The sequence below is a fragment of the Diabrotica undecimpunctata genome, chromosome 8, assembly GCF_040954645.1.
Source record: "Diabrotica undecimpunctata isolate CICGRU chromosome 8, icDiaUnde3, whole genome shotgun sequence".
In the NCBI taxonomy this organism is placed as follows: domain Eukaryota; kingdom Metazoa; phylum Arthropoda; class Insecta; order Coleoptera; family Chrysomelidae; genus Diabrotica; species Diabrotica undecimpunctata.
In genome coordinates this window covers 121,146,862-121,158,872 of record NC_092810.1, presented here as the reverse complement: position 1 = coordinate 121,158,872, position 12,011 = coordinate 121,146,862, and the positions used below count along the sequence as shown (strand labels likewise).

The 12,011-nt window shown below is 31.6% G+C and overlaps 1 protein-coding gene across 1 annotated transcript in view; it reads right to left on the bottom strand.

The window, feature by feature from the left end:
* LOC140447929 (uncharacterized) overlaps nucleotides 1-5,257 on the bottom strand; it is a 394,679-nt gene extending 389,422 nt beyond the window's left edge. Inside the window, exon 1 of the mRNA XM_072540867.1 lies at nucleotides 5,182-5,257. Coding sequence (XP_072396968.1) covers nucleotides 5,182-5,254 — 73 coding nt within the window. The 5' untranslated portion in view covers nucleotides 5,255-5,257. The remainder of the gene's footprint in view (nucleotides 1-5,181) is intronic.
* Between the last annotated feature and the right edge of the window lie 6,754 nt (nucleotides 5,258-12,011).

The window sequence follows — 12,011 nt, the reverse complement described above, 5'->3', positions numbered from 1 at the left end:
TATTTTTTTGCCGAAATCCCTTCAGGATGTGCCCAATATCGATAATCACGATATGCACCAGTCGCAAACCCTGCGCTAAATTTTTTGTGTAACAAAATCTAAAAACAATTGAAAATTTCTCATTTTTTTGCTCCTATTTTCGTTTATAATTCGGAAAATATTGATCCTAGAGAAAATATTATAACAAGTTAAAAGTTTCGTTATTCAATTTTACACAATATTTTGTTAGCTAGAAATTGAAAATTTAATGTTTATTGTTGAAAAAATAGCAATAATTGGAAAAAAAAAGTACAAAAAAATGAAGTTAATCCTTTAAATGTTTTCGACTTTCTATACTTGACTTACAAGCTCCATATTCTGCCTAAAAAAACTTTTTAATATGTTTAAACTGTGTGCTAAATTTTGTTAACATCGGTCGAATAGGTTTTGCATAATAATTTTGCAATCCAGCCTACTGGAAAAAAATCGCAAATTTTCAAATTTATAGTAGGCCCTAAATAAGGCTCTCAGATAGTTGCAAATTTTTTTACGTATAAAGGAAGGCTCAAACTTTCAAACGCTTTTTGTAAAATTCAAATCGGTTCACTAGGAGAGCCTAGAAAATGTTTTAAAGTTTTAAACATTTTTTAGGCTTATGAACAAATTGAATAACTTTACGAGCTTTAAACATATCCTTCCAAAAAAAGAAAAAGACTTGATTAAAAATGATTGAGTCAAAATAAAGTTTATTTATAAAAAAAAAAAATTTTTCATTCGCCTTTGTTTTAACAATTTAAATTATTTATTAACAATTTATAAATACATATTTGTTTACTTAAAGTAACAATTTACTTCAATGTATAAATTGCAAGCTCAAAAAAAATGCATGAAGAAAAAATGCAATTACTTGTTTAACATACAATTGTTTATTGCAAATTTCCCAATTTGCAATTAAAAATGTTATTTGAAAATATGATATTTGAAATCATTCTCGTCCGAGACATCGATTAAAAAAAAAAGAGCAAAATTGGTTAACAAGAAGCCAAGATAATGCAATTTTTAGCGCGGGCTATGATTTTGAACTCGCCGATTCACATTTCGAGTGAATGTCCCCCACCACCACCTCTCATGCATTCCGAGTGACAGTTTACGCGAAAACGGTTTTTTATGAATGTTGGCATGAAGCGCATTACGTAAAACTTTTCATATAAAAAGTACTTGACAAGACGAGGGCATTTGTTTAAAACGAGCCCTCTATCACTTATGGTTACACGGCAAATGTATGCCAACTTTGACCTTCAATATCTCGGCAACCAGTAAGCCGAATGTACCTTCTTTTTTTTTAAAGAAGCATCTTTTCATATTTTTTAAGTGTATAAATTTTGAAATTGATATGTTTAAAGCTCGTAAAGTTATTCAATTTGTTTATAAGCCCAATATATATAAAAAATGTTTAAAACTTTAAAAAAATTTCTAGGCTCTCCTAGTGAACCGATTTGAATTTTACAAAAAGCATTTGAAAGTTTGAACCTTCCTTTATGTGTAAAAAAATTGCAACTATCTGAGGGCCTTATTTAGGGCCTACTATAAATTTGAAAATTTGCAATTTTTTTCCAGTGGGCTGGATTGCAAAATTATTATGCAAAAACCTATTTGACCGATCTTAACAAAATTTAGCACACGTTTTAAACATATTTAAAGGTTTTTCTAGGCGGAATATGGAGTTTGTAAGTCAAGTTTAGAAAGTCGAAAACATTTAAAGGATTAACTTCATTTTTTTGTACTTTTTTTCCAATTATTGCTATGTTTTCAACAATAAACATTAAATTTTTAATTTCTAACTAACGAAATATTATGTAAAATTGAATAACGAAACTTTTAACTTCTTAAAATTTTTTCTCTAGGATCAGTATTTTCCGAATTATAAACGAAAATAAGAGCAAAAAAATGAGAAATTTTCAATTGTTTTCAGATTTTATTAAATAAAAAAATTAGCAGAGGGTTTGCGACTGGCGCATATCGTGATTATCGATATTGGGCACATCCTGAAGGGATTCCAGCAAAAAAATAGCTTCCTATGGAAAATGTCCAATCCAAAACAGATCCCGCCTAGACTATTAGTTAATAATGAATTAATGCGTTACTTTATGGACGCACTGTATAATTTTGTTTTATAATTAAATGAAATGTTAACATGTATATTGGTCTCGCCTTGTCGAGTAAATTGACGCTTGTATCTATTTCGTGTCGTGACGATGTGCTTTGCCGTGTCATGACGATCTGCTCTGCATTTTACTATACAGAGAATTAATACAACGCCATTATAAAAGCTTGCCATTAAAAAGATCTTTTATGAATGAGTTTATTAATCAGAAAAATAAGTTTTTAACAACAAAACAAAAGCCTAATTTACCTGATTTTATTAGAAACTGAAAATAATTACTACAAGAACAACAAAACAATTATATTTAGCGATGCATTCATGCGGTTAAGAAATTGTTTTTAAATAATTTGAAACTCCATATGGATTATTCATTTTATTTACCAAGAAAATATATTTAAGTTAGAAAATTTCATTCATGCGACACAATTAATTACCATTGTCTACGGCGTTCTTTCAACAAATAATTCTCCATCCTAAATTGAGCAAAACGGAAACAGAGAAATCACAATCGTCTTTAGACTGCAATTTCTCCTGGCATTTAGCAAAGGTCATTCACGGAATACAAAAGGCAATAACCAACTAACCCCTGCACTACTATATCTTCTTTAAGGGTGATTTCGAAGTAGGTATATCTTTTAGTATTGAAATTAATACTACTTCAAGTTGTTCGTTTCAATAGAACCCCTTCCTAAGAATCCGGCGAGTGGAATTTAAAATGTCACAACTTCGGTATTGTAGAGGTTGTAATTTTAAATGGATTATTTTTTAACAGGAATAATTACCATTATGTAGTCTCTTCAGTCTTGGTTCTGTATTCTAATTATACTATAAACCACAAATTATACAAGGGGTTTTTATTACATAGCCAAACAGTAGCTGATAGGGAAAATAAGACATAAAGCTATGGAATTTAAACGCATAAGTGAAAGAATCTCATATATAAAAGTAAACAGCAAATCGAACAAGCTGTCCATAATAAATGTCTATATACCCACAGAAAATAGTGATGACTTGACAAAACAGCAGTTCTATGAAACACTAGAAAAAAACACCGAGAAAATCCCGGCAGAAGTTATATTAATCATTAAAGGAGATTTTAAGGCCCAAATAGGCAAAGAAAATTGCTTCAGAGAGGTTGAAGGTGAAAACTCAATACATAATACAATAAACAATATTGAAGAAAGACTATGTAATTTAGCAGCGGCATTAAACGTGGACATAAGTAGCACGAGATATAAACACAAAGACATACAGAAGATAACCTGGATGAGACCAGGAAGTCAGGAGGAAAATCAAATAGACCATGTACTGATTAATACACAAACAATCGATAAATGACGTTAGATCTCACAAAGGGTCTCACATATCGGTTCGGACCATATGCTAGTCATTACAAATTGTAAAATAAAAACAACGAAGAATGAAAGGCGAAAAACACAGAACAAATGATAAGTAAATAAATTAAAAGAGTAAGAATTAAGAAGAAGATTTGTAAAAGAAGTTAATACAGAGATGCAGTTCAAAAAACAACAAATTGAGGAACAATGGAAATAAATCAAACAAGGAATAAACAATGCAACAAAGAAAGTGGTTGGAAAAATGCAAAACAAAAGAAGAAATAATTGGTTTGACGATGAGTGCAAATTAACAGTGGAAGAAAAGAATTTAAACAAGATTGAAATGGTTAAGCACAAGCAAAGATGAGGAACGAGAAAAGTACAAAGATCAACGGCCAAAAACAAAGAAATTATTTAAATTGAAAAAAAAATCAAAACGGAGAAGAAAATATGAACGAGATAAAAATAGAAAATACAAGACACAACTCAAAATCATTGTACTAATACTTAAACCTAGATAACCGAAAACGGACAGATAATATAGCTTTAGAAGCAGAAAAATGGCAGAAGTATTTCGAAGAAATATATCAGGAAACGCATAGAGAAGAAGAAACAGAGACAATTACAAACACAGAACAAAAATGAAGAAGAAGAAGAATTGAACTATACAAAAGTGAAAGAGAAAATATGCAAACTTAAAAACGGGAAAATAGCGGGAGAAGACGGAATATGCGCAGAACTTATAAAGTACGGTGGGAAGGCACCATACTGAAAGATTTATGAACTAATACAGAATATATGGAGTAAAGAAATATTGCCCGAAGAATGGAAAAAGGGAATCTCATTAAGAGAAGAAGAGCAATTGAAAGTTTTTAAGAGGAAAATTATCAAAAAATACTGAAACCATAGAGGGAAAACGAAGAGGATGCAAGACAATGGATGAATCATGAAATACAAGAATGGATGGGTCAAAAGAACATAGTTAGAGCAATAAAAGCACAAAGACTTAGATGGTATGGACACATAATGAGAAGAGAGAAGAGCAATCCGTTAAGAGTAAAAAGGGAATGGATAGCACCAGGTACAAGAACCACAGGCAGACCTAAACTGAGATGGAGACAACAAGTGGAAGAAGACTTAAGGAATATGGAAATTAGAAATATAGAAAGGACAATCAAAGAGGGAGAAAAATGGAGAAAAGTAGTGGAAATAGCGAGGTCACGCCAGAAACTGTAAAACCAAACTTAGAATAGGATGATTCCCCACACAAAAAGGATCTTCAACTTTTTCGGTTTCTTAAAACCTTTAAAACCTTTAAAACCTTAAAACTAAATTAAACAGGATTTTTTATATTATGTTCTAAACTTACAGTAACAATATCGTTAGTGTGTCAATAATACGCAGAAGGTATACTAGACTATTATCAGTGTGACTTTAGACTTGAAAAATTAATGGATTAATGGATCAGAATTAACAATACCACATCAGAAGAATTTTTTATTGACTCTGGTCTTAGACAAAGAGAACCTCTTTTCCCTGAGATGTTCAATTATGTAAATTAAGTAAGTACTTAGTCAGTGTTCGGTTAGTTTATTTGAGCTACTAATTAGTTGACTTTCTTAACTGAGTTTCTTTATATTGAAAAAAAAAACAGTGTAATTTTCTAAACATCATTTATTATAAGAAATTATAATATCTTACCTCTTATTTTTTGTTCTTCGTGAAGCTGTCGTTCTAAATTGTCTTTTTCTTCTCGTTCTCTCAGGACGTCCATCTTTAGCTCAGCTGTAACAAGGAATTAATATTAAAAAAAGATTTTTTACGTTAAAAATTAACAAAAAAGTACAATTTTAATTTAAAAATATTGGAATGCTTATTTTTCATGCATAATTATTATTATTGAATATCGGTTTACGATATTTATCAACAGGTTCTGATTACTAATACTTTAAGCATTGTTTTTATAGCAATTATTATAGTTAAATAAAAAAATTCTCTGGCTAATTAGTCTTTACCAAAGCCATCTAATTGAGTAAAATAAGTATTCTTTTCATCACTGCTTGCATTCCGGGACTTGTTATCAGATTTTACTTTTGTCCATGTGCGGTATGTGTTCTTACCACACCAGCTGTTTGCGTTTGATATTCTCATGTCAAACATATTTACCTATAATACCGAAATTTCTACACGGTTAAGCCATTTCTACAAACGTCCATTAGTCAGTAAGCTATTCTACGAATTCTACGACTTTCACTTCGGAGGTAATTATCGAAATACAAAATATTAATCAATTACAAAAATTTTGTTGTTAGTAAAAAAATTCTTTTAATAATTAAATTTAATCTGACTCATTCATATCGGCAAATCAGACATATTAAACATTTTAAAGTAGAAGACATTAAAATGATATTGCCAATATTTGAGTTGCAAGGATTTGATTGAAAGATAGTTCATTCAAGTATATGAAATCAACTTTAACTTAAAAATATCAGTCACAAAAATCATAGCGTGTGATTAGTGTTTTAGGTTAAATCTTCGTATTTTGTGCTAAGGTATCTCCAGTTACTATATGGATAACTGTTAATGAAACACCCTGTATAAATAATACTAAAGTATAAATGATGTATCCTCGATATATTTTTGACTTATCTACTAATCGTGGCATTTTCTTTCTATTCATTTCAATTATATTCAAAAGGTCTCCAAACATCCATTTCCGTAAATATGACAACAAGAGATGTAAGAAATTTTCTATTCGTCAAATACAACAGTGCTCAAATATTGATAAGGATCGAAGTAATATTTTACTCCAGACCGAAGTTTGTAAAAATTTAATATAATTAAAGTAATATTAATACCCCGACTTTATTATCAATTTTAAACGAAATAAAATAAATGTTGCCATTATGGCAATTTTTTAGTAGGGTCAGCAAAAAGTTGAATATTAAAGTCGTCTATTTTTATTTATTCTATTCAAGTCGCCATACTAGGATCTCAACAAACTTTTAAAATATTTGAAATTATAATTATGATCCTTATCAATTGTTGAGCACTATATTACGACGACGTCCGAATATTTTCTGGAACAGTCATTAGGGCAAATCAGTGAATATTAGTGCAACATTGCAAGTGCTCCTTGTGTAAGGGAGTGTTAAGTTCGAAGCCGGCTCTGGCAAGTTGAGGCCGACGATGAACTAGCAACGCTACAGCGTTTTCTTCCACTTGATTAACATTGACCGTAAGAGCCAACGCTGAAATCTACTGGTGAATCCGAGTATAGACTGTTTGTGATATAAAGATTTGTTATTATTTTTTTAAGTAATTACCTACCATAACCTCTTAAATACTAAATTGTTAGTAAAACCAATTAACATATATGGATTTGTTAAACAATTTGCCAGTGTATATTTTAAGAATTTTAAATATTAACAAAAATAAATAAATACAAAATAAAAAATATGTAAAATTAATATATTTAAAAGTATTAGAAAAATAATAATAAAACAAGAAGACAAAAATAAAACATAAAAAATATTCTAATAATGATAAATGAACAAAATAAACAACAAAAATACATTATAAAAATAAGAAAGTTTAAAAGAATCATGTTTTGTTTTTATTTTTTATCGCGTTTTATTTATCCCTATGCAACGTCGTATTCTTTAATAATATTTAGTCATGAATTTTTATCTTGAGTCATGCTAATCTGTCTACGCGTATAGTCTTCCCCGTCTACTGCTTAGAGCAAATTAAAACTCAGCAATTATCTGTGTTAGTTCTCTCATTTCGGCATCAATTGTCCACAGCAACACCCGTGGACAAAGATCGTGATAGATTACGTTGCATTGAAGGAAGGAAGAAGACAAAATGTGAAGAAAAAAAAACTTTTTACAATACAGAACACAACAAACACAACAGGCATACAACCACTATAAACGAATCAGTAATGAAACGAATACTTTAGTTAGATAAATAAAAAGCGAACACTGGCAGAGCTTTTCGAAACAGATGGAACACGACAAAAAAAATCACGAGAGGACAGAATACCGAACGAACTCCTAAAATACGGAGAACCAGATCTGACCAAACAACTATTAAAACTAATTTAAAAAATAATAAAACAAAATAGAATTCCTAAAGAATGGAAATCAAGCATCCTAATACCTCGCTTCAAAAAGGGAGACAAATCGGACACGGAAAATTACAGAGGGATTAATTTATTAAACACAAGACTAAAATTAACAACCAAAGTAGTAACAAATAAACTAAATGAAATTATAACACTAGCAGAAGAAAAACAAGGTTTAAGGTTGGGAAGATCATGCACCGACGCTATATTTATAATGAGGTACGTGCAAGAGAAATCATTAGAATACAACAAACCGGCATATCTATTTTTCGTGGAATTTTAGAAGGCATTTGACCGGATCAAATTAGAGGATATCCACTTATTATACGTAAGAGAGACGCTTCTAGGAATAATCAAAACAATCAAAAATATCTACCAAAACAACACAATAAAAGTAAAAGTAGAAGAAGAACTAACCGACTCTATTGAAGCTGGCAATGGAATAAGACAGGGAGATTCCCTGAGTCCTCTATTATTCAATCTGATTGTGGACGAAATAATAAAAAAGTAAGAACTTAATAAAAAACAATACCAAATGGAAGAAAAACTTAAAATAATTTGCTATACAGACGACGCAAGACGATTTATAACGTATGCTGCACCAATTTAATATAATCGCCAGAAAATTTAACACAATGCCACAAATTGGTCGCATTGCTCCTGTAGTGATCATTTCCTAAGTTATTTTCCAAGTCCTAGTAGCCTATATACAAATAACCGTATAACGTATTTTTGTTAAATAATAGCAGTTTGTAATAGTTTTGCAGTCAATATCCCGATCTTACACACATTCAACGAATCACTGATCAAAACGAAAAAGGAGTCACTAACTTAATGTAATGTAAATTATTTATTGCATTGGGTAGAAACTTAAGTATGTAGGTCTACCCAGTAGGCACATATAGTTTTATCAATGAAACAAAAAAACAAGGTTCTTATCTTTATTTTTCTTGTATCCAATAAAAAGCAAAACTTGATAACATTTTGGAATCATATTTATTCCGTTATTGAATTTCTGTCGATATTTGCGTTAAAATTGTTTAAAATTAATTATGGATTTTGATGTCCTTCGAATGCCCCGAAGGCGCAAAGTGTATCTCACAGAAATTCAAATTGCTAGGGCAATAACTTTAATTCAAGAAGGTGACTCAAGACGCCGTACAGCAGAAATGTTAAATCTTAGTTGTGCTGCGATAAGTAGAGCCTGGATCAGACATGAAATGTATGGAGTTATTAGAAGACAACCTTTACGTATCATGCAAGGGCGACTACAGCTAGAAAAGATCGACTTTTATAAGTATGGGCCGTTAGAGATCGTCGAAGTACGGCTCGAACGCTAAAAAATGAGTTGATAGAAGCTACGAGTACAAGAGTCAATACTCAAACTATACGTCATTGGCTTCACGAACATGGGTTAAATCTAAATAGGCCAGCTAGAGTCGTAACGTAAAGTTTACTATTCGAGTTATTCTGCAAACAAACTGACTATTTGTTTTAAATCATGTTGAGAAACGTGTTAGAGTCTAAAGAAGACCAGTCGATCGCATTTTGGATTTCACAATTCAAGAAACCCAGGCTTTTGGCAAAGGTTTGGGGTGGGATAACTTTAAATGGCCGCTCTGACCTAGTCGTTATTTAGCGTGGGGCGCTGATGGTAGAGCGAGACATTAACGAAGTTCTTGAACCACATGTTGTTCCATTTGCTGAAAATATGAATCCAGATTAAGTTTTCAGGAAAATAATCCGAGACCACATGTGGCCAGGATAGTGCAAATCATTTGACCACACAATATTTAGGTTATTAAGTGGTCAGCAAGAAGTCCAGATTTAAATCCCATTCAACACATTTAGAATACACTTGGGAAGCGCTTAAAGGATCGTCAGCCACTAAGAAACCTAAAATTTATTGAAAAAGTTCTCGTGGAAGAATGGAAAGAACTAGATCAAGAAACTATTCAAAATGTGATTGAAAGCGTGCCTTTACTTTGTACAAAAGTTCGGGCAGTTAGAGGATCCCATAAACGCTACTAGTTTTGTTTTAAAATAATTTTTAGGAGTTCGGCCCTAATAGCGATCAAATCTACCACGTTATCAGCTATCCCGAAATATAGTCATTTTAAATGGTAAAAACAAACCATAATTTAATATTTTATATTTCTACTACAAATTTAAGTGCATTAGTTAGTGCTGGCAATATTATCTCAAGTGAGTAGAACTTCATTTCGTACTATTTTTGTAACAACAGCAAAATAACCTTTAAATAATACCTACGTATTAGAGATAACACAGAGATAACAAAAATTCCAGTTGGGTCTTGACCACTTTTTTGGACCGGCCACAGGATCGGCTTAACTTGTGATCAAGAAAATTAATAAAATGACTTCATACAACAATAATACTACTCACAACTCCACTAAACACAGTTACTCAGATGTCGTAAATTATTTTAAACATCTAACAAAACAACAAGCAATAGTCATTTCCAGCATTGAAGGTACAAAAATCCATGATTAAGTCGTAGCTGTTGGATCACTAGTGGGTCCAATTAATGTACTTTTTGCCTCCAGAATTGCTAACAATAGGATATGCATATCATACCTCTCTTCAAAAAACACTGTTGATGCTCTTCTTCATTCTTATGAATATATCGAAATAAATGGATGTCAAGTCAAAGTAAGAAAATTAATTTCTCCAGCCCAGAGACTTCTAATATCTAATGCATGTCCTACAATCCCGAACGAAATAATTGAACAAGAATTACAAAAACTTGGTATTCACACTGTATTCAAAATGACTTTTCTTCGAGTAGGTATGTCTGAAAGTAAGTACAGTCATGTTCTGAGCTTTAGAAGGCAATCATTCATTACACCCCTGGAAAATATGTCTATTTCTGACTCTTTTACCATAACTCATGATAATACTTCCTACCGGGTATTTCTCTTCATAGACTAATTCAATTGCTCCAAATGTAAAACCATTGGTCATCAAGAATCAGAATGCGCTCACATTTCAAACCAAACTAATTCAACTACCCTCTTAGATTCAACCCAAACCACATCATCATTATCTAAACCTCATGAACCTAATGATGCCCCTTCAACTCCCCTCTCAGATACAACTCAAACCACATCGTCATTATCTAAACCTAATAAACCTAATGATAAAATATATCAATCTACGGAAACCGACCTCATCCAAAACATAGCTAAAGATAAGCTAAACCCTTCGTCTTCTTCTTCCAAAACAACATCACCAGCTGTAAATAACACTGAAAATACTACGGAAATCGACCTCATCCAAAACATGTCTAAAGATAATCGATAATCCAAACACTTCGTCTTCTTCTTCCAAAACAACAGCACCAGCTGTAAATAACACTGAAAATACTACGACACCAGAAACACCAATAATCTTAAATAATGCAGTCAATTCTAAACAGATAAAAAGACATAACATATCATCTCCTGAAATTAATGAAGACAACCCAAAAACCGACTCATCCGTTTTAATACCCCTAAACAATGTAAGTAAACCAAAAAAGAAACCCAAAACCTCTTCCAAAACCCCCAGCGAAGATGTCATTCACTCCATAGAATCCATCAAAGACAAAATCAAAAATCACCTGCATTTATACTAAATTTTAATGAAATATGTGATTTTATGGAAAATGTTTTAAACTTTCATAACCCTGAATTAACTTCTAAAGATTACTCCAATGAACCAGAGGAACTAATTCAGATCCTTAATTTTGTTTATTGTTACACACAAAATTCTAGGTTAAGAAATAATATCACCCGACTAGAGAAAAAATAAACCCTAACCCTTCTTCAGCTGAAGAAACTGACGAATTATCACTAGTTGAGAGATAATCAAGGGATGATTTTCATTAAACAATTGTACTCCGAAATGATATCTCATTATCCTAATTATCTCCAAATTTTCAGTGATGCCTCTAAAGCTCATGACGGACACGCTGCTGCATACTACTGTAAATACACTACTCACACTATATCCATACCTACAAACTGCTGCATCCTCACAGGCGAGACCACAGCCATTTTGGAAGCCTTAATTTTCTTCAAAACGCGTAGTGAGAATAAATGTGTCATCATCACTGACTCATTAAATGCCCTATTAGGTGTAAAACAAATATACCCTACAAATCCAATATTTCAGGTTATAAAAAATGAGATAAATATAATTCAATCAACTCGAAAAGAAGTAGCATTTATCTGGGTACCGTCGCATGTAGGAATAGCTGGGAATGAGAAAGTGGACAACCTAGAAAACACAAGTCGAATAAACTCACAATACACAACCAAATCAAGAAACTACCCATATTCCGATCTCAAAAACCTAATTAAAGACCACTATATGAACATATGGCAAGACTACTGGAATG